The sequence below is a fragment of the Budorcas taxicolor genome, chromosome 10, assembly GCF_023091745.1.
Source record: "Budorcas taxicolor isolate Tak-1 chromosome 10, Takin1.1, whole genome shotgun sequence".
Lineage (NCBI taxonomy): Eukaryota > Metazoa > Chordata > Mammalia > Artiodactyla > Bovidae > Budorcas > Budorcas taxicolor.
In genome coordinates, this window is record NC_068919.1 from 42,082,938 (window position 1) to 42,105,198 (window position 22,261).

General features: G+C 42.3%; 1 protein-coding gene across 1 annotated transcript in view; it reads right to left on the reverse strand.

Annotated features, from left to right (window-relative positions):
• The window catches only part of NIN (ninein), an 89,896-nt gene that overhangs the window by 45,166 nt on the left and 22,469 nt on the right, over positions 1 to 22,261 (reverse strand). The window contains exons 3-6 of the mRNA XM_052646842.1: positions 20,541 to 20,630; positions 18,848 to 19,017; positions 4,356 to 4,395; positions 2,684 to 2,874 (exon numbers count right to left, since the gene is read on the reverse strand). Coding sequence (XP_052502802.1) covers positions 2,684 to 2,874; positions 4,356 to 4,395; positions 18,848 to 19,017; positions 20,541 to 20,630 — 491 coding nt within the window. The remainder of the gene's footprint in view (positions 1 to 2,683; positions 2,875 to 4,355; positions 4,396 to 18,847; positions 19,018 to 20,540; positions 20,631 to 22,261) is intronic.

A 22,261-nucleotide genomic window follows, 5' to 3' on the forward strand; every position in this document is an offset into this window, starting at 1 on the left:
AGAAGCGACAGTTCCCATAGAGAATCACACGAAGAAACAGATGGAAAGATATTTGGGGCAAAATTCGGAGGTTGCCAAGCTCCCTTAGACTCTCTGTCTCATTTTTATCAAACAAAAGAACACTTTCTTAGAGGACTAGGCTTTCGGGACTGTCAAGCCAGAAGTCACAGTAAAATCCAGCAGTGATGACTTAAGTTAACCAGCATATTTTGCCTTTAACATTGGAACATTCCAACATATTTGCCTTTAACACTTTGCTCCCCATCGTTAGCCCTGTGACCTTGGCCAAATCAATGTACAGCTTCTCGACTGCCTAAACACCCATCACCTGATCCATTCCAAGTGGTGGAGTAAGCGAGTCCTGCCAGTTATTAGACATGGGGGTGTGGCAAGTGGTGAGTAAATGACTGTAGATTCGGAAGAGGATGGACGGACTGGGTTGGCCTGATAAGAATGCAAGTCAGTGGGCAACTGGGACACACCCTGCAGCCTATGCAGGAGATGAACCTAGAACCCTGAGGACATTCTTCCTCCCTATCACCAGCCAGGTCTTTAGATGGCTGATTTCCCAATGTGTAAGTTGGGAAATAGCCAGAGGGGCCAGGAAGGTGATATAAATGAATGAGGCAGCATGGTCTTAAGACATTTAAAAGGCTACTTGGAAGCCTTTTAAAGCAGTGAACGGAACATTTGAGTGCATGCCCTGTCCAGAGGGGCTAACCGTTTCTCATTACCAGAAAAATGGAGCCAAATCTTCTGATTTTCAGAAAAAATCTCCCGATTTTAAAAAGTATAGCAAATAGTTCAATTTTTAAACATTGTGTAGGTCACCTGGCCTTTGGGTCATATCTGGCCTCTAGACTTCCCAGGTGGCTCAGTGGTAGAGAATCCTCTTGCCAAGCAGGAGACCCAGGTTTGATCCCTGGAGAAGGAAATGGCAACCCACTCCAGTATTCTTGCCTGGAAATCCCCCAGACAGAGGAGCCTGGTGGGCTGCAGTCCACGGGGCTGCATGAGTCAGGCATGACTTGGCGACTAAACAACAAGGGTGATGGTCTGCCTTCACTGCCCTACAGCCATCTTGGCTTCCAGAAGGCAGGGCACTAGCTTCAGCTATAAGACAGTCAATCCAGTTTCCCTTCATGCTGATGGCAACATGCAGCAGTGACCTCTTTCTTTATCTATAAAATGTGGGGTGACTAAATCTAAAATTGCTTTCAGTTGTAAAACTCTAGGATTCCAAGCTGTGTGTTGGTGAGATCATCATGAACTTTCAGCTCCGCTGTGGTCTAGAGCTAATAATACAAAAGCACTATAGTATTTCATGATTTTGGCAGGGAGGAAAAACACTAAATAAAAGCTACATTCAATTAGCAATCCTTCACTCATCCTCACAGCAGAGGAGAATAAATGTGCTGCTTCTTTTCCTGGATTCTGGAAACTCCACCACAGAAGAAAATGCAACTCCCCATAAACAGCTACAGTTTATTCCAAGATTTGTTCTTAGATAAATAATCCAAGTTTGTGCAATATTTCTTGGCAAAAACAACCCAAGGTTCTGTACACGGCACTGGTTTATAATTTAGGAGGACGAATTTAATTTTATGACTCAACAGGCACCACTGATAAATAAATGACTGTGGAGCCATTAAAAGGTAGTCAGAGAGTGTGCAATGGTCACATACACAAGGGAGGAGGAGGGAGAACTTTTCTGCAAGCTAGGCTACTTGGAAGCTTTTGAGAATAAATCTCATTCTGGTTTAGGAAAATAATACCACTTATCCTCTGAGCAAGCAGATAACATGGTTTTGAATACCATTATAATCAAAGTTTCCCAAAGCTTGTACTACTGTAGCCCTAACCTCTAACTCCCTTCAATCCTTATTTTCAACTCTTTGAAAGACGTGTCTTGGAATTAATTACAATCTTTTGTTTCATGGCTGTTCATGCACCCGGTCCTGCCACCCCTCTTAATTTTTTAGAAAATGTGAAGTTGAGAATTTTACCAAGAAAGAGCATCATGGGGGCTTCTTCAAGACTCTTTTGTTGTATGTTTTTAAAACCACCAACGTACCCTTTTCCATTTCCTCATGACCCAGATTATTGTGATGACTCCTGGCTGGTGTCCTAATCTATGGCTCTCTTTACACCAATATACCCCATAAAAGAAGTTCAGACCAGCCTTAGTAAGTAAGTTTTTCCAATGTATTATGTAATCTGCTAAAGAACTCTGGGGTGATATGGAGATTGTCTCTCCAAAGACTAAACTCATCAGCCTGGCCTTCGAAGTATTCCCGCAACTCAACCCTCCTGAACTCTCTGCCTTGTCCTGCCTCCACACCTTTCTCACCTCTGACTCTGTGAATGCCACACCTACAAACAGACTGACATCATGGCTACCCTGAACTGGGGTCTGATAATGATGTGGGGCAACATGCTTAGCACAGTGAGGCACACACAGTTTGGGTTCAGTATTTATCAGCTATTGTCAGTTCTTTTTTTCCCACGACAAACATGAGGTCCTCAGAGACAGAAACTTGATGGCTGACTTGCCAGGAAAAAAAGAAAATGGAGTCTCTGTAACTTGCGGCTGGAAACCAAAACGTGGCTGTCTCCAGCTTGTGGCCAGGTTAGCTTGTATCATGATTACTATCCCTGAATAAAAATACAACGCAACGCTCACCTCTCCATCGACATTCTGCAAACCATACTGCTCGCAGATGGAGACCAGCTTCTTTCGGTTTAGGTGACCATCACGAGTGATCCCCAAATCTTCACAAACCTCCTGCAGTTTCTCTTCTATCCAGTCTTGGGGAGCCAAAGACCCACTCTGTGAGGCTTTCAAATCATCTGGGTTCCAAAATCTTAACTGGCCTAAAATAAAAGCATATATTATATATTGTCCCTAAAAGAACTGCACAGAGAGAGCACCTATACTCAAAGAAAAATATGCTTTTTGAAAATAAATGCTATAAAAAAGAGACCAAGTGTTGATTTGATCCAGAAGTTCAAATGAAGTAGAACCATTGGTTCTTAGGCTGCAATGAAGGCCAACAGGCACTCTTTTGTTCACTGGCAGTTATACCCCTATAAGAAATATTCCGGTACAGTCACGTCAAGGTTCTAGGTTTGTTTTATTTCAAAGAAAAATGTGCACAGGCTTAGGCTTTGGTGTGACTGAAAGAGAAGACTGGTTGAGAGCCATTCTAAAGAGCTTTATACATCCTACCTCAACTATAGCTACCAGACTATTATCTCTACTCTCTTTCTAGTCTAAGCACTGTTTTACTGAGAAGGAAATAATTTCATGGTAAATACCATTAAATAATGATAAAAGTCTCAAGAGTAGCCTGTTTCTAAATCTTTACACATGAGTATTATAAGCAACCTCACTTAAAAAAAATAAATGATTGCAAGTTATTATCTGTGCATTAAGGATAGTTGATTCCCTGGTGGCTCAGTGGGTAACAAATCTGCCTGCAATGCAGGAGACCTGGGTTTGATCCCTGGCTCAAGAAGATCTCCTGGAGAAGAGAATGGCTGCCCACTCCAGTATTCTAACCTGGAGAATTTCATGAACAGAGGAGCCTGGTGGGCTTCCATGGGGTCACAAAGAGTCAGACACAATTGAGTGACTAAGCACATATTAAGGATAAGTTCTATTTGGGGATACAAAGATCAACCTACTTATTTAAAAATAAATATTTATTCTCTATGAAAAGTTCCCACTTCTAGTTAAGATTTCTACTTTCACATTAGAGATTTTGTCATTACTTTAACATGAGCTAATTATTGGCATGATACTGTGTGTCTCCAAGAAACTTGGAGGTTGAGAAGAGTATTTAGTGCTACCCTTAATATTTATTAAAGACATTAAGCCCATTACTGCTGTGTCTTTACAGGTTGGAGACCTAGAGAATTTGTAATTACACTTAAGTACAGCTAATCCACGGTAAGCTGTGAAGTGGGTAGAGATCTGTCAGCTGAACCACAGTGCCATCTGCTGGTGAGATCACCAGGAAACTTGTCGAGGGATGCATTTAACCAGTAAATCGTTTAGGATGGTTTATAGATTACTGTGAAAGTCTATATAAGACAGTAATTAACCCATAAGTGAAATTCCACATCTCAGCTGCCATATCTTGCATGATGTTAAGTCCAATGACTTAAAACTATGAGGTATCAATTGGGAGTGAATTTTTTTGTGGCTGCTGTACTTCAGGTTGCTTCTTAGCTGGCCTTCAGCAGGTAGGGCTATAGGAAGACGGGAAGGGCCTTGGGAAGGGGTTGTGGAGAATGCCCTGTGAATGCAGCCCTTCCCTCCCAGGCCGGCCCGGCACACCCTCAGTTCCTACCTTCTGCTTCATACTCCTCACTGCGCTGCGTCTTCCAGTGCTAGGGGAGGCAAGAGGAGGAGGTTAGTGTGCTTCAGAACCAAGCCTGCTCTTCCAAGACCAGATCACTCTCTGGCTCTGATGTCATCATCTGAGTAAGTCACATGATTCAGGACCCTCTAGCATTTATCCAGGCAGGCTCTCCTCAATCAGCGAGCCAGCAGAGAGCAGATGACTAAGAAATACCACACAGCCTTCTGCAGCACCTCACCAAGGATTTGCCCTGTGAGCTGACGTCACTTATTCAATAGCAAAACCTAGCACAGCCAATAAAATCAGGCCAAAGCCAATATTCAGAATCCATCAACTGAGAAGAGTTTATACACATGCATTTATGAATTTGTTCTTCAGTAAATGTTTAATAAGTGTGAGGTATCATGCTACATCTTTGGAAAACAACCATGAACAGGACAAGCACGGTTCTTCTCTCATGAGGTTTATATGCTGACAAAGTCATGCAGACAAGAAAACAGAAAGAACAATACTGTAGTGTATTAAGTGCTATTGTGGAGGAGTTCAAGAATGGGTACCTAATTAGGGCATCCGTCAGCCTTGGAAGTTCAGGGTAGACTTCCTGAAAGAAGCAAGATCTGACTGAGACTTGAGGGGTAATCTGGAGACAGCCAAGTGGAAAGATAGGAGCAGAGACTGTTTGCTGACCCATGAGACAAGAATGAGACAGGTGTGTTTGTGGCACAATGAGGAGACAGAGGTGCAGCCCCAAACAAGTAGGCTAGAAAGCTCAAGTTAAAATGTACATTATCAGTGAATTACTACATTAAAAACAGTGAAACTGATCTGCACTGGATCATTTTGCCCCTTATCATGCTGTGTTCTACTGAGTCTTTTCCAAGTCACAGCATACAGGTGTAGTTTGTATATTGCACAAAAGCACCCAGCCCAGGGCACCAATCAGAACCAAAATTCAGCCCTTGCTCCATGAGCCAAGCATGGCACAAATCTGCTTCCAACCAGTGGTCATGAGTAGGTACACAGTGATCTTTGACCTCATCAGCAAGGTTCCTAATTACTCTTGTTAGGAGGTTCTACAACCACCGCAGTCAGGTAACCCTGTTAAGAAAAGTGTATCCCCCTTTTAAAACCTCCTGCTGTCTCAGCAAAGATCCAGCTTTATGAATGAAGAAGCTACCTTTGATAACTGATGCAAAGAGTCGACTCATTGGAAAAGACTGATGCTAGGAAAGATTGAAGGCAAAAGAAGAAGGGTGCAGCAGAGAATGAGATGGTTAGATAGCATCACCAACTCAATGGACATGAATCTGAGCAAACTCCATAGTGGAGGACAGAGGAACCTGGCGTGCTGCAGTCCCTGAGGTCGCAAAGAGTCAGACACGACTTAGTGACTGAACAGCCTTTGATAACACATAAATAACCAGTCCACTCTCCTTGGTGGCTGAATTGCGCAAGGGGAACTTTTTTCTTAGATTCTTGAAATGAACTCAACAGGGAAACAAACCTAATTAACTCTCATCTCCAGAGCTTGGATCCCTCATGGCAGACAGTGCACAATCTAAAATTCTTCGGTTAAACGTTGATTTCTTTTAGTAACTTGTTCAAGTTGATATGAGTTGAAGTTCCTACAGCTAACCTAGGCGCATCTATTTTGTTCCTCTCTTCTTAATTGAAGGATAACCATCTACCAGGATTTCACAGCTCCATATTTCATTCAGAAAGATACTGCAAAGAGCTCACCAAGATTCGCCACACTAACCTGAAACCCCAAACTGACAGTGCTGAGATAAGTTATCCTTGCCATAGAGAGACATTCAAAGGCTATAACTCAAAATATAAAAGCTCACTACAACTCACAGATTACAACTCAAAGTCACTAAAACGGGTGATAAGTATAGGGACTGTGGCACAATGTGATTTTTACTTGATTGTGATTACAATTCTATTGGCCCACATTTCCACACCGCAAATCTGACGAATGGATGATGTGTTGGGGGTTGGGGAGGGAGCAATGGAGGAAATAGACCTCCATAGATTTTTCTTACACTGTTGTTTCTAGGTAGAGTTCAATTGTTTTTATTTGTAAAGTATACATTTTTATGCCTCCTAATAAAAGCATCCTGCCTGTCTATCCCTCCACATTTATTTCCTCAACCAACAGAGCAAATGCTCATATTATTGCAGCACCCAAAATGGTGAAAATTCATCATTCAGCATGTAAGTTGGAAACACCCTAAAACGAAATCCATTCAGTCCACCTGAAAAAAATACAGTAGGTTGCTGTGATCTAAGAACCATCAGTCAAAATAAAACCTATCGAATCACATGCAGGGGATGATTTTTTTAACAGCAGAAATGAAATGAGACATGGCAGAATAGGTACCACTGGACAAGCCGCTGCCGGGACAATAGTTGGAAAAATGCAAACACACCCCTTCAAAAAATGCTCAGCAACAATTCCTAACACAACACGATGTGTGTCTTGCTATAGAAAAATGTATTTCTTCCATTTTCTCACTTCTCAACTCATTAAAAATAGTGAACAATTAATTAGTTCAGAGGAGCAAGAGGCTTCAGTGTACTATTTCCAAAATCTCATGAATCTATGCAACTGGGTGCGTCATCTGATTCCCGCTTCCCTGCCACCCCTCCTCCCCGATTCTCACATCTGACTATTGAGGGTGGGAATCAGACTGCCACCTGGCTCTGAACCCAGGCTTACCTACTGGGTTTGAGCTTGAGCAAATTTCTTAATCTCTTTTGCCTCAGTTTCTCCATCTATAAAATGGGAATAAAGTAGTATATATTTCACAGAGCTGGGTAAAAATGCCTAGAACTGTGCCTGGCACTAAATAAGCAAACAAAATTTGATATTATTTTTCTTCTCACTACATGTGTTTATGTAGTACATGTTTAATTTATATTTGCAGTCTCTTTTCATTACCATGTTTAAACTTAAAGAATTAATTTGATTTCCCTTGGGAGGTACTGGTTATTTATGAAAATTTGTAAGAAAAATGCCAAGTCTCCAGCAGATATGCAAAGAATACAGACAATTCACATAAGAGGCAACCCAATTAAATATGGGGAAAGGTTCATTTCAGTAGCATTCAGAGATACATAAATTAAAACCAAGCAATCATTTTGGTCCCACTAAATTAGCCAAGTATTTAAGATATGATTCCTATTACCAACGGGTTATGATTTAAAATAGGCCTGTTTGGGAAAGAAAATAAAACAGACCTATTAATGTTATTGGAAACAATACAAATGGATATTACTTTTTAGTAAAGGAAATGACTTTATGTATCAAAAGCCATGAAAATGTTCATGCATTCTGATCCCATATGATTTCTGATGGTAAAAGTAAAGTATTGAAAACAATTTAAAAACAGTGGGGCATAAAATATAATAACACATCATAATATAGTCATTATAAAAACCATGTTGGAGCATGAAATACATCTGATGAAATGTTAAATGAAAGACCACAACAAAAATGCCATCAACACGAGGCCACTGGAAAAAAAAAAATTCATACAATTAGACAAAGACTGGAAGGAAACAGAGACAATAAATATATATTTAGTTGAGGTGATGTGGGAAACAATTTCATTTCCTTTACTGTTATAAATGTTGTTTATACCATATAAATAGGTACAACTTCACTACTTCTTTTGTCTACCTGCCCTCGAATTCTCACTGAATGAATTCCCTGTGAGCTGGGGGCAGGGGAAAGGGAAACTTCTGCCCCCTGGGTATGTACCACTCTGCTAGTCAGCAAGGTCCTCCTGCACAATGACTTGTGATCAAGAGAACAGGCTCAGTGGGAAGCCCAGGTGCTTCCAGGAGGGTAAAAGCTGCTGGTGCCAATGCCTCCTAAATTTAGCAGAGTGTAGGAAGATCAGGGACACTCATCTGAGACCTGCCTTGGGGGCTATGACTAGAGTCATCCAAAGAAGCACCCTTCAGACAGCCTAACCAATGGCATCAGGTACAGCAATGTAAGTGATTTCATGCAAACTCTTAGGGTGAGTGGTGACAAGGTAAGGAATAACTTATTTTAACATCTCCAGGGATAACGATTTTCCAAGCGTTTCTCTACAGCCCTGTGTAAGAAGCACAAATCCAGCTAAGACAAGCCCTGTTAGAAGAGGAAGCAAACTTATCCTAAGGGCTATATTTTCATCCCAAGACCACTTCAACTGGAGATTGAGTTTACCACCCAGATGTTTTGCTATGCTTCCAAGTCTCCCCCATAGGTCTGTTCCTTTAAGGGGAGATAAGCACATCACATAGTGGCTGAATGTTTGTTATTAAATCGCAGTTTCAGGGCGTGAGGGTGGGAGGGAGCAGATCCAATTCATTCACAGCTCATTTATTTTCATTCTCACTGCCTGGAACCAGTAGTTCCAATTAAAAAGCAGGGGGAAAGAAAGGGGAAGGCAGGTTAGAAAGTGGGGGCGAGGGGGGTTAGACCTCTGGACTACTGGAATACCACCAATAAAAAGAGCCATCACTCTGGAACCAGGTCCTTTAATTGCTGATGCTTTCCCCAGCAGTAAAGCCTGGCAGGTCGCCTCCAGACACTGGTCTGCCCTGAGTGTTGGAAGGGAGGTGATCATGAACACCTCTGGAAAAGTGGGAGAGGAAGGGGTGGCAATTGCTGGGATGTGTTCTCTACTAATTAATGAAAAAGGATTTTCAACTTCTTTCCTTGAAATCTAATAGCCTCTCCCTGGAGAACGAATGGATATTAATAAATTAAAAAAAAATCATCCTGTGGGAGCCCAGCTATCCCTGACTCTGGAGGCAAAATGGTAGCTGGGGGAGACTGCCAGGGTGAAGCTCTGCCGCTGTCTGCAGAGGGGGGCTGACCGCCCCCTCCCATAGGGACATGGAGGCACATGCCTGGGTCTTAGGAAATGTTAGCTCTTGTTAATATTTCAGCCAGAACAATGATGTGGTAAAGCGTTTAGGCTCCAGAGATGGATTCTTCACTTATGGGCTATGCAAGCCTGGGCCAGTTACTTAATCCCTGCGTGCAGTTTCCCTAGGGTTAAGTGAATAGTGGCACCTACCTCTGAGAGTCTGCTAGTATTTGGAAAGCACTTAAAACAGTGAATGCTACAAATTAAGTGCTAAGTGTCTGTTAAGTAAATAAATGTCATAGTTTTATTCCTACGACCTGGGTGTGCAACACTAGGACAAAGGCAGAGGAAAGAAACAGCAGACAGACCAGCATCAGTTTTAAGAACAAACCCAGAAGAGACTGTAGAAATGACAGCTTTGAGCGTGTTAGTTGTGCTGAAGCAATCAATCTTTGATTCAGCATAGGAGCGAGGCCTCCTTGGGGGGCCTCCGCACTCTGAGCAGTGTCCCCACAGCTGACAGGGCTCAGCATGTCATGTGTGCTGGCCAACAGCCTCCGTGAGAGTGGACAGAGGGGAGATGGTCAGAAGCTGCCTGGCCCTAAAACAGCTGCTGCAGAAAGCAGCTCTCCCCACCCCACACACACACGTAAGCAGACAAAGGGAGTCCCGCACCCACCCTGTGGGCTGCGCAGCTCAGTCACACTGGTCATTGTGGTCAGCTCTCAGGCTGTCTTACAGCTGGACGAGGGTGTCCCGCACATGCGGGCCATACAGGCGGCCCTGCTTTCAGGAATGTTTCTTTTGGAAGGACACCTGCTTTGCTGGACTGCGGAGCAGATGGCCCGAGCCTCTGGGATCCTGGAGCTGCTAGCCCCGAGGCTGGGCCAGCATCTGCAGCCCGTGGGCCTGGCCTGGCCCCTGGCCACAATAGCCCAACCTCAGCCCCCAGCAGCCATCTGCTCGAGTGCAGACCTCTGTGCCCCTCAGAATGTACGGCTAATTAAAACGATTATGGTGCACACACGGGGCTTTTCTTTCCCAGCAAAGGTTGCTGAGCTGAGTTGATCTCAGCAGACTTAAGCAGATTTTTTTTTTTTGGAAAGGGGAAAGTCTTGCAAGCCCAGAGAGAAAAGAAAGGAAATTTATTAAAGTAACAAAGCTCCCCCAACAAACTGAGCCAATAGTATCCATTTTACATGAACAGCACACTTAAGTAAGCACAGGAAGTCTCTACACAAAATCAGGATCAGTTTAGGAGAATATTTATGATGGAAACCTTAGCACTTTAAAAAGTGTAGCATCTATGGTATGGCCTATTTAACTAACAATTCTAAATATTTATAAAGCCATGCTCTGGCCAGGTACTGGAAGCTAAGTGTGCCCAGCCAGGCTGCTACTATCCCTGCAGGGACACACTTTCGAGAACTTCATCTCTAGCTTTCCAGCATCTGAAGGTGAAGGGGCGAGGAAGAGCGCCCCAACAGCCCCACACTCTGATTTCTTAACCCAGGGACAAGCTGCTCAGTTGCAGGGCTGTCACAACTCGAATGCAAATCAGTCCCTTATCTTTAAAAGCAATTAAAAGCTACAAGTAAGTGCTGGGGATAACAAGAATCAATGTATGATTTTAAAATGCATGCACATTTAGATAAGTCCTGCTGCAATGCCAAACAGCCTGCGGTACTGCCAGTGTGAAGAAATGCTGAATTTAAAGTCTGAGCCTTGAGCCTTTTCTACCAAGTTTGAGGACTGGTTTCAGTTCACTGGATTTTAAAGTCCTTCAAGAAAAAGGATTCTTTCATACATCTGCTTGTGGTATCCTGCTCATCCGAGTCACTCTCAGATAGTGGATACCCCTTTTCTATTTGAAAAATACTTCCTAATGCTATAGTTGGAAAAATGTTACTATTATCACTTAAATTAACTTGTTAATTTTTCTTTGAAGTGTTGTTGATTCTGTTTTCTAGTTAGAAAATAAGTATTAGAAATTGTTGACTTGGAAAGAGGTGAGAATGAGGGCTGGATTCCAAAGGAACCTTCTCTGTGATGAAATCAGGAGGACTTATCAGAACAACAAAATCTGAAAATCTGAGAGCTGTGTCTATGTTAGAATGAAAGCACCTTATTAGCTTTGAAGGGGTGTCTTTATATCACTTTAATGATCGATATTTGCATCTTGAATGAGTGTTTCATCTCTGAGAATAGCCAGATGATCTAATAATACTCAAGAAATATGAAGGAGATCACTGGAATTCCATGAATAAGGAAACCTCTCCTGATAATCTCACATCATTTGATGGGAGCAAATGGCATCAGTAATGAAACTGCTTATTTTATCTAAGACTAGAACAAATAATGTAACAGGCGAGGAACTGAAAAACACGTTTGACTACAAAAGCTCTTAGCAGAATGTCTCTAAGTTACTAAGAAGATTGCTCCAAAATTAAATATCTGCTCTATACAACACAAATGAATAATTCATGAAGTTCAACTACAAAGTTATGCATATATGAAAATGAACAGAAGGAGAATTTAAGTCAGTTTCGCACTTCTTGAAGAAGTTCGATTTTATGGAGGGTAGTAAAATCAGCATTGGGATTCTTCATTTCTGTTTTTGGTTTTAAACAACCACCACCACTCCTCCTCCCGCTCCCACAGACCTGACACAAAGGCTTGATTTCATGTCCATTCTCGGCTGAATGAAGCAATTGGCTTTAACTTTTCTCTCAGGTCCTCACTTAAACTGCCAGGTTTTGACTTACACTCCTATTGTCTGCAATTGAAGAAATCATTGTTTAAAGCCTCTGGCTCATGATAAGAATCCTACTAGACCCGATTTGTACTCTGTGGAGGGGAACAGTTAACAAGGTGTCCCGTGTTTGGAATGAGGGCAGAAAGCAAAGTGGCCCTGGTCCAACTGTGTTCATTGTCAACCTTTTCCACTACATCTGAATAATACAGAATAGAACCAAGAAACAGTTTTCTCCCCTACTTCCAGCTACTCTTAGGAGAAAAGTGAATACAAAATTCAAGGTTAGTTCAGTAGCCACCGCATCTGTGCATTTAAGGGGGGTGGGGTGGGTATGTACTCTTGGAATCTAAAAACTCAACTGTTTCTTCACAAAGTAAAGCAAAAACTACCACCACCAAAACCCTCTCATTAATCATACCTTACGTTGGAATCAAGAAAGTGCCCTTTGTTAGTCTGGATTAATTCAGAATAGAAAGTCCAACTGAACTGCCTTGAGTGAAAATGATCCTACGAACAAAGAAAAGTCACCATTTTCCTTTCAATACCCTAGAAGAGAGGTCAGACTCCCAAGGGATCTATTTGTCAGATAAACACACTAAATTGAAAGGTGACTGCACATCTCAACCTGATGGTGGAACCTACCATCACTTGTGAACTAGCACGTTTTGCCTTTAGGGTTTTCTAAGTGAAATTCTAAAATATCATTTCAGTGCTAAAAAACTGAGCAGGATTACAGCGGTCTTTCCCTATGCAATGGCTTTATGGCCTTGTAAAGTAAACTTGGTAGGGGAGGCATGCTTAACAGTTAGGTTAGGTATTTTCTGCTTCATCAGGAAAGAATCAAATTGCCTGAATAAAACTGGGGGAGGGTAGGATGGAGATGATTAAAATGTTGACAATTTATGTTGGGGTTTTATCTTATGTGAACTGAAACAAAAGTCAAACACAACCCCAAACACTCATAACAAGGTGTTATAACTCACAGAACTCATGTATTCTATTCAAAGGATGAGGCCAAAATGTGATCCCGTAGTCATAACATGGGTTCTCACCTAAGGCACAACACACAATGGCTGGTGCACCATGAATGGTCGTGGGGGCAATTTGGATCTTCGCATGTAACTTATATTAAAAAATTTACGTGCTTGAAAGCAATCTTTACCATAACATCAGGCTTCCCTGGTAGCTCAGACCTTAAAGAATCTGCTTGCAATGCAAGAGACCCAGGTTCGATCCCTAGGTTGGGAAGATCCCCTGGAGTAGGAAATGGCAACCCACTCCAGTATTCTTGCCTGGAAAATTCCATGGACAGAGGAACCTGGCCGGCTGCAGTCCACGGGGTTGTAAAGAGTCAGACACGACTGAGTGACTAACACACACACCACAACATCACTCTCGCTTGCCAGCATCTCTGTTTTCTTGGGTGGGAGGAAAATGGTGGAGTTTCAGGTAGACATCAGAGAATTGTGGCTACTGAGAATTACCCATAATCTGTTGTACATACGGGAGAAGGCCTTCCAAATAAGGATGCTAAAAGGACACTGTGCGTAACTAGACCAAGAGCCTAGGAATTAAATGTCCACCCTTAGCAACACCCCTACTCTGGAACAACCCTAGAGGGAAACTCTGTGTGTGTGTGCGTTTGTGTGTATGTTAGCTGCTCGGCTCCCATGTCCATGGAATTCTCCAGGCAAGAATACTGGAGTGGGTTGCCATTTCCTTTTCCAGAGGACCTTCCCAACCCAGGGATGGAACCCAGGTCTGCTGCACTGCAGGCAGATTCTTTACCATCTGAGCCACCAGGGAAACTGGGTAGGGATTATTGTTTATCCCTTCAGATGACTGCTAACATATCTCTACAGGATGAGTTCCTAGAAGGAAACAAGCTACCCTGAGGCTAGCATTTAGAGGTGACTTGTGACATCACAGCTTTATTGACTATGACAAAGCCTTTGACTGTGTGGATCACAATAAACTGTGGAAAATTCTGAAAGAGATGGAAATACCAGACCACCTGACCTGCCTCTTGAGAAACCTGTATGCAGGTCAGGAAGCAACAGTTAGAACTGGACATGGAACAGACTGGTTCCAAATAGGAAAAGGAGTACGTCAAGGCTGTATATTGTCACCCTGCTTATTTTACTTTTATGCAAAGTACATCATGAGAAACGCTGGGCTGGAAGAAGCACAAGCTGAAATCAAGATTGCCAGGAGAAATATCAATAACCTCAGATATGCAGATGACAGCACCCTATGGCAGAAAGCAAAGAGCAACTAAAAAGCCTCTTGAAAATGAAAGAGGAGAGTGAAAAAGTTGGCTTAAAGCTCAACATACATATAGTTTTTCTAGTAGTCATGCATGGATTGGAGGGTTGGACTAGAGGAGAACGGGACAACAGAGGATGAGATGGGACTCAATGGACATGAGTTTGGGTAAACTCCGAGAGTTGGTGACGGACAGGGAGGCCTGGTATGCTGCAGTCCATGTGGTCACAAAGAGTCGGACACGACTAAGCGACTGAACTGAACCGTGACACCATTCCATTCTACTGCCCACCTCTCCAAACTCCTTAAATAAAGAGGATTATTACTTGATTCATCCTAGAGCCAAAAACTATTCTCCTGTTGGGTAATAACAGCTGGACTTCCTTATTATTGAACTTCTGATAACAGATTCAGGTCCTGTGGTCTTCATCAAAAAAAAGAGAAAAAACTCTCAAATCACTTTAGAAGAAAAAATGAGGCTTATCTGAGGACAGGAAAAACTTCAGTCTACGGGCAAGCCAGGAACCCCTGAGCCAGGGCCCAGGAGTCAAAGAAACCTAGAACCAAACCAAGCAGACTTGTCTGGAGCTTCCCATCTGACTGCTCCTCATGAAATAGCCATGGCGCAGGAGACCCAGCCCGCTCCTGCCTTTAATACTGCAAAGCCACATAGAAATATGAGTCCCTGATAACAAACACACCCAAGGAAGAAATTCTTAACACCCAAGAGCAGGAGACAAAAGGGCCAGAGGCAACCAAGAGGAAGAAAAAAGAAAAAGAACTCCTGACAGAATGGCTATCATCAAAAAATCCACCAACAATAAATGCTGGAGAGGGTGTGGAGAGAAGGTAACCCCCCTACACTGTTGGTGGGAATGTAAATTGGTACAGCCATGATGGAGAACCGTATGGAGGTTCCTTAAAAAACTGAAAATAGAGCTACCATATGACCCTGCAATTCCAACCCTGGGCATATATTTGGAGAAAAACATCTGAAAAGAAACGTGCACCCAAGTGTTCACTGCAGCACCGTTTACAAAAGCCAAGACACAGAAGTAACCTAAATGTCCATCGACAGAGGCAAGGAAGATGAGGTGCACATATACAATGAAATACTACTCAGCTATTAAAGAGTAAAATAAGGCCATTCGCAGCAACATGGGTGGACCTGGACAGTGTCACACTGAGTGAAGTAAGTCAGACAGAGAAGGAGCACTGTCCTGTGACATCCCTTACAGGTGGAACCTAAAGAGAGACGATACAAATGAACTTACAAAACAGAAAGAGACTCACAGACTTAGAAAACCACTCAGGGTTGGGTGCCAGGGGGAAGGGGCAGTTAGGGACTTTGGGAAGGACATGTACACACTGCTGTATTTAGAATGGATAACCAGTGGGGGACCTACTGCATAGTACACGGGACTCTGCTCAATTGTATGTGCCAGCCTGGATGGCAGCGGGGTTTAGGGGAGAATGGATATGTGTATGTGTACGGCTGAGTCCCTTCACTGTCCACCTAAAACTACATTGGTAACTACATTATTAATCAGCTAGACCTCAATACAAAATAAAAAGTTTAGTTTGGAAAGAAGTGATTTGGTAGCTTGAGATGCAATGAAACCCATTTATTCATGCAGAAATCTGCAATCAGGCTGTTTGTATAAGAAAAAAATAAAGACCTCCTGACAGACACTGAACTTGTAAGTTAAGAATAAATCAAAAAAAAAAAAAAAAAAGAATAAATCAATCCCACAGTTCATTGAGAACATTGCCCTCCCCATCTTCCCCACCTGAGGGCCACTCTACAATAGGGAAGATGCCCCAGTACTCCAAGGAGCACTACATAGCTTCTGTGGAAGAGACAAGGGTGTCTAGAGCAAGCCAGTGCTGCCCAGAGCATGAACTGGGTTGACCAACAGAGTGGCTTTCGATTGCTGAAATGACTACAGAAACTGGCCAGGAAACCAGAGTGCCACCTTGACACAACCGGATGCAATTAAGACCAGTGGTGACGAAATTATGCTGCAGATCGTCCGCAGCCAAGCCTGCTGCATGGAGCGGAGGCCGGCCCGTCTTACTGCCAACAGGAACATAAAAACCTCACGCATCATGCTGTGAATGTGAGGAATCGATCTGAAAACCAACAGGCTCCATTCAGTTCACAAAACACTTCATTTTTAGACAAGAAAGCAGCTGGATGAACTTTGAGTCCACTTTTAGCGATAAACAAAGAGGGAGGTAAAAACGTGTTATCTGATTTGCTACAGGTTTTCTGGTTGGGCTATAACAGACTCTCGAAGTCAAGTCAGTAGAGTCCTTGGGGAGAACAGAGACAAATGATGTTCTCCAGCCCTCTATTTGCTGCTCTTTGATGGTGGGTTGTTAACACCAAAGCTTCTATATAGTGTCAAAAGGTCACACCTAAGAGGTTTCTAGAGGAGTTAGGGAAGCTGAAGTTTATCAGGGGTGAAATGATTCTCCCAATATACCCTCGAACTAAGTATAAGCAGCAAGATTTTGCCCAGACTCTGGCCTCAACCCTTAACTTTATTTACACATAAAGCCAAAGTCGTACTTTTTAAACAGTAAATCTCACTTGAAATCAGTAGATGAAATTAAATAAAGACATAAGAAATATCCTACCGGCAACAAAATCAGTTCTCCCCAAGAACTTTCTGAGTATCCCCAGGTGGTAATTAGAAACTCGCCTCACACACAAAAAGTAACCATTTAATTTCTTAGCACCAAATAACAGTACAGAAAACAGTTGGAGAAAGGACTAGACTCAAAAGTGTTTTCCAGATAAGAAAATCTTCCCCCATCAAGTGTGGAGCCCTATTTTAATCAATTCTTTTTTTCACATAGAAATGTCTCAGATGCATTCCACACTAGTTAGGGCTATGAAGCAGGTTTCATGCTGTAACTTTGATACCCTTCCTGACAGCAAAATAAACAGTACACACACTGCAGTAACTGAAGTATGCAAACTACTTGCTCACCTGAAATAGTAAATGGAACACTTGTGAGTGAGAGTCTGTGTGTTTTACTGTGGAAAGGGCCCTATCTAAATTCTCAAAGCGACCCAAGAAAGGGTCTGAAACCTACTGAACCAAGATGGGTAGAGGTCTCTGCCCCAGACCCATGGGCCCCTAGTGCTGTGATCTTTTAGTAACATCCTCGTTGCTTCTCATAGGCTTTCTATTTTTAGCCATCACCTCTCACCCACACTATTCACACCACTTTTGTGGCTTCTGTCTATCTTACCCCCTTTAGCTGCTTTTCTTCCTCTCTTCTCCCTCGCATTTCTGCCACTGCTCCTTCACTTCTATTGTGAGGACAGGTATCACTTGATTCTAGAAAGCAGTGCGAGCCTCTTCTCGTCAGCAGACCAATCACGTGTCTTCTAAACTGCAGCACTTGTGGTTGGTCTCATTTCTGCTCAATACTGGGACTCTCTCTGGTTACCTTTGGGTTTGTAGGTATTCTAGAAAGTTGAAGATGAGGTATCTGCTTGCAGGGGACATTATTGGAGCAAGCTTCTCATAGATATATCAGCAAGCTGAACATGAAAGTTAATGGCAACAAACACTCCCTGCTTAAACTATGATCTACAGATGACTTTAAGGAAGGTGAGGCTCTTTGTCTCTATTCCAGCTTATATGAGCATCTGAAATATCTGCATCCCCTGGCTAAGCTGGGATTTGCAAGAAATATTTAGAGCTTGCTCAGCATGGCACTTTCAATCATGTTCTATAAATGGGACACTGGTAAATGAGCCATAAAGAGAAAAAGAAAAGAAAATGCTATTGCTTCTTCCTTATTGGTAGAGTATAGCAAAATGTAAAATGAAAAGAGGGAGATGAGGGAAGCAGGGGGATATCTGATTGCTGGGGAGTCAGATGCGCCTGGGGGCGACAGAACTGGTAAGAATCCTGGCAATTGCTGAGCCCTGTGACAAGGACAAAGTTGCAAAGCTGCTTTGCTGCTGCTGCTAAGTCGCTCAGTCATGTCCGACTCTTTGCGTCCCCATGGACTGCAGCCTACCAGGCTCCTGTGTCCATGGGATTTTCCAGCCAAGACTACTGGAGTGGGTTGCCATTGCCTTCTCCTGCAAAGCTGCTTTACCCCACCACAAAAGATAAGATGCTGGCTCCTGAAATGCCTGGAAACTGCTTTCACTTCTTACCTGTCACTGCAGCTGTTTTATAGTTTGCAGGGAGGGAGCTGATTAGCTTTTTACATAACTAAAAATGACAGTGCCGTGGAGGAGAGAGATATTCCCAAGAAGAGCTAGAAGTGGCAGACCTCAGATAATATAAAAATAACTGAATTAAAAACTATATACATAAAACATGCACAGAAACATCAGCTCTTCAAAAGCTGAAACAGAGATGAAACATATAAAAAATAGAAAAAGCAGTCATAGATATCCAAAAGGCAAGTAATAAGATAAGAATGTAGTTGAAAAAAAAAGTGGCTGAGAAAAGCCATAGGCCCCTCAGTCCTCCTGTGTTTGTGCCACAAGGGTGTGGGTGCCCACAAGTCTCCACACCTGTGGTCCAGGTGGATGTGTCTGTCCAATCTCTTACCTCGCTGCGCTCACTGGCTGGGATGTGTGAAGGCTGTGCTTCTTCATCAAGTGGCTCAATGACGGTCACCTCTGCAAATTCCTCCACGGATCCTTGAAATTCAGGTAAAGATCTGCGTCCATAACGCTTCCCACCTCTAACATACTTGGGCTGAGCTTCGAGAGTGCAGTCTGGGCAAGGAGACAGGAGTTGAGGCCACATTACAAGACAATCTCAGTCCCTATTTGACAACTCCCAGCTTCGGACACAGCCTCTTATATACCAGCCCCAAAATAAACCACCACCATTTGCCAGTTGCAGTGGATGTGGGCGTCCATGAGCCAGCAGGTCAGATGCATAGCACAGCTTCTAATTCCAAATGATTTATAGTGTGCCCCAAGTAGATCTCAGCATATGGTGGGAGAGATGCAGAGCCCACAGTGAGAAATTTGCTTAAAATTATGGAATTAAGATCAGGACAAAGCAAGCAGTCATATTTGTTCTTCTGTTTATCATCTCTGTTTACAGACACAGGGGAAGGTAGAGGGAGGGATCATACCACCAAAGAGACACGTTGGAAAATGATGATAAAATGAACTCTCTATCAGCACTGTAAAGGCAGCATTCACACCAATTAGTCTGGAACACACCCCTCTTGTACCTCAGTGACTCCTTTGTTAACCATCCCACTTTCTGATCCATCAGATAAGCAAGATGAGAGAACAAAGAAATTGACACAGTGCATCCTAATCAGTTAATGACAGCTCATTGCTTACACAAAACTTGGCATCAAAATCTCATTATAAAATTAAAAGCTGTGGAATAAAACAGCAACTGCAAAACTGCATTAAGAAAATTATACATTTTTTTCTCTTCACGAGCTTTGTGTATTGCAAAATAAATAAGAATGTGCATATAAGGGGAGAGTCATCTCCTGAGCTTGAAGAAGGGTTTCAGCATTCTGCAGAACATGTCTCAGGTTCAGCCTTCACCACCTTCACCACCACCATCATCATCATCATCACCACCACCACCACCACCACCACCACCACCACCACACACTATTCTTCCTCTACAAGGGTAGCTTTAAAACAATAATACTTCACTCATTATGAATGTCAAATTAGAGATAGACCTTTTTTTTTAGCATCTTGAACAGAATTTGGAGAATAAAATATTCCATTAAATATAAGACTGATTTCAGTTCTTATCACCCATATAGACATACTGTCTCTCTGGAGAACATATGTGTTCTGTTTGCAGATGACAGTCTTAACGAGGTATGTCTGAACTCAGACATGTAGATTTTTAGTTAAGGGCTGTATACATATCAACAAAACTAGGGTAGATGATTAGATAAGAACTAAGAAAATAAAACCCTACTGCTTAACATGTAAATGTTAAGGGGCAGCCGTTACTTTGAAGCTTCCCTGGGAGGACTGGTGATTCTACGTGACTAACTCTGTCCTCACTCCCCCAGGCCCTTTTCCTGGGATAAGCTCTGATTTTACAAATGTGCTCAGAAACATCCTGAAAATGCTCAGCAAAGCTCAGAGTGAAGTATTTATGCTTGCTCTATAAATTCTAGCGATATTTATATCTAGCTTTTTCAAAGTCCCAGCCAAGCCACTTTATTAGGTCGAGTGATTCTCTTACAGAAAGTGTTCAAGCATACAAAATTTATACTGAAAGGCACATGGATATTGGAAGGTACCTTTTATCAGAAGAGTGTGTGTCAGCTTGTGAGCATTCAGGAGCGGCCCAGACACCCGAGCTGCTTGTTGGCAGCTGACACCCACAGATGCTAGTCAGATAAGAGGCAATGTAGAACCATCCTTAATTTATTACATATTCTTAAATTTTAGTGGAGGACAACAAGATATACCATTTAGTGATGATGGGGGCTTAGAAAAAATTAAAGGGAAAATGTAAAACATCAGAAAATAGAACATGGGATTTCCCCACTGTGAGAAGATAGTCACAGTCTGGGGAAGGAAGTGACAAAGGAACTCTTAATATATGCTGTACTTTTTCAGAGGAAAAAAAGCAGTGGGACAAAGCCACTGTTTAAACAAAAAAACAAAACCCCCAAAAATCCCACTGTGATATAATCTAAAACCCATCTGTGGATAAAATGGTTTCCTAGTTAGTGAAAGTGTTAGTCGCTCAGTCGTGTATGACTCTTTGCGACCCCGTGGACTGTATGCTGCCAGGCTCCTCTGTCCATGGGATTCTCCAGGCAAGAATACTGGGGTGGGTTGCCATTCCCTTTGCCAGGGGGATTTTCCTGACCCAGGGATTGAACCCAGGTCTCCTGCATTACAGGCAGATTCTTTACCATCTGAGTCACCAGTCACCAGGGAAGCCCTAGTTATTTACCACTAAATATCTCATGCTGTGTAGGGAGCAGTGGTAGATTTGAAACAGTTTTTTTCCCTACACAATGAAAGGTAATACGTAGATTGTGAAACACTAGGATCCTTTGGTGTTTTATTTATATACGTACTTATTTTTGCATTGCCAGAAACTTTAATTTTTAAGTTAATTTTAATTTTAATTATAAAAACAAATTCTGAGTAAACTCTAAGTTAATATCTTTCACAGACTGTACATACATCACCAAGTCAATTTCTAGAGAAATCTATTAAAATATAAAATCTTTTAGGAATAAAGATATTAACACAGCAAAGGAAAAACGAAGTATTAAAGTTTCCTCATAAGAAATTTCACAGATCATACAATAAAGTATCAGACTAATCACATCAATTAAAAATAGTTACATTTTAGACTTACATACTCACATATCCTTTTTCTGTTTAGAGCATCAACCTCATTGTATTTACAAAATAAGAAAGGGAAGAAAGACATTAAATGTAAGGAGGTCTAAAGAGAACATTCATGGCCAACAGTTATTGCTGTGTTAAGGGTTTGAAAACTCCAATATTCTCCTTATTCATTTCAAGCAGGGCTTTACAAGTGTTCAGCAGCAGTCCACCAAATAGGAGGCCTTAGTGGGGGTTTCAAGACATTCTTGCTCACTGAAACTAAAGAACACCTTGCCCCTTCCTTACCTCGCCCAAGAAAGCCTTGCCAAACCACAGCCCTGGGGCAAAGTTTCTTTGCTTTAGGAGCACATCTAAATGTACTGTACATAATCTTTTCTATGTCAGATAATACACGGTTATTTAACCTATTAAGAAATGAAATTATGTACATACAGCTTCCTTTAACCTAAGTGTAAGTAACTGCTCCAATCATGAGCTCTAAGGAGGGACATGAAGTATCAGTGGTGGGGGGGTGGGGGGCAGTGGCAGGGGGGAGGGGGGAAATAAAGGACTGCTTTTACTTTCAGTCTTTCAGTTCCTTGAATGTATATTTATGATTCTACCTGGAGTGTCAAGCTTGTGAGCCGTTTTCCCTTCTTTCCTATTTTCC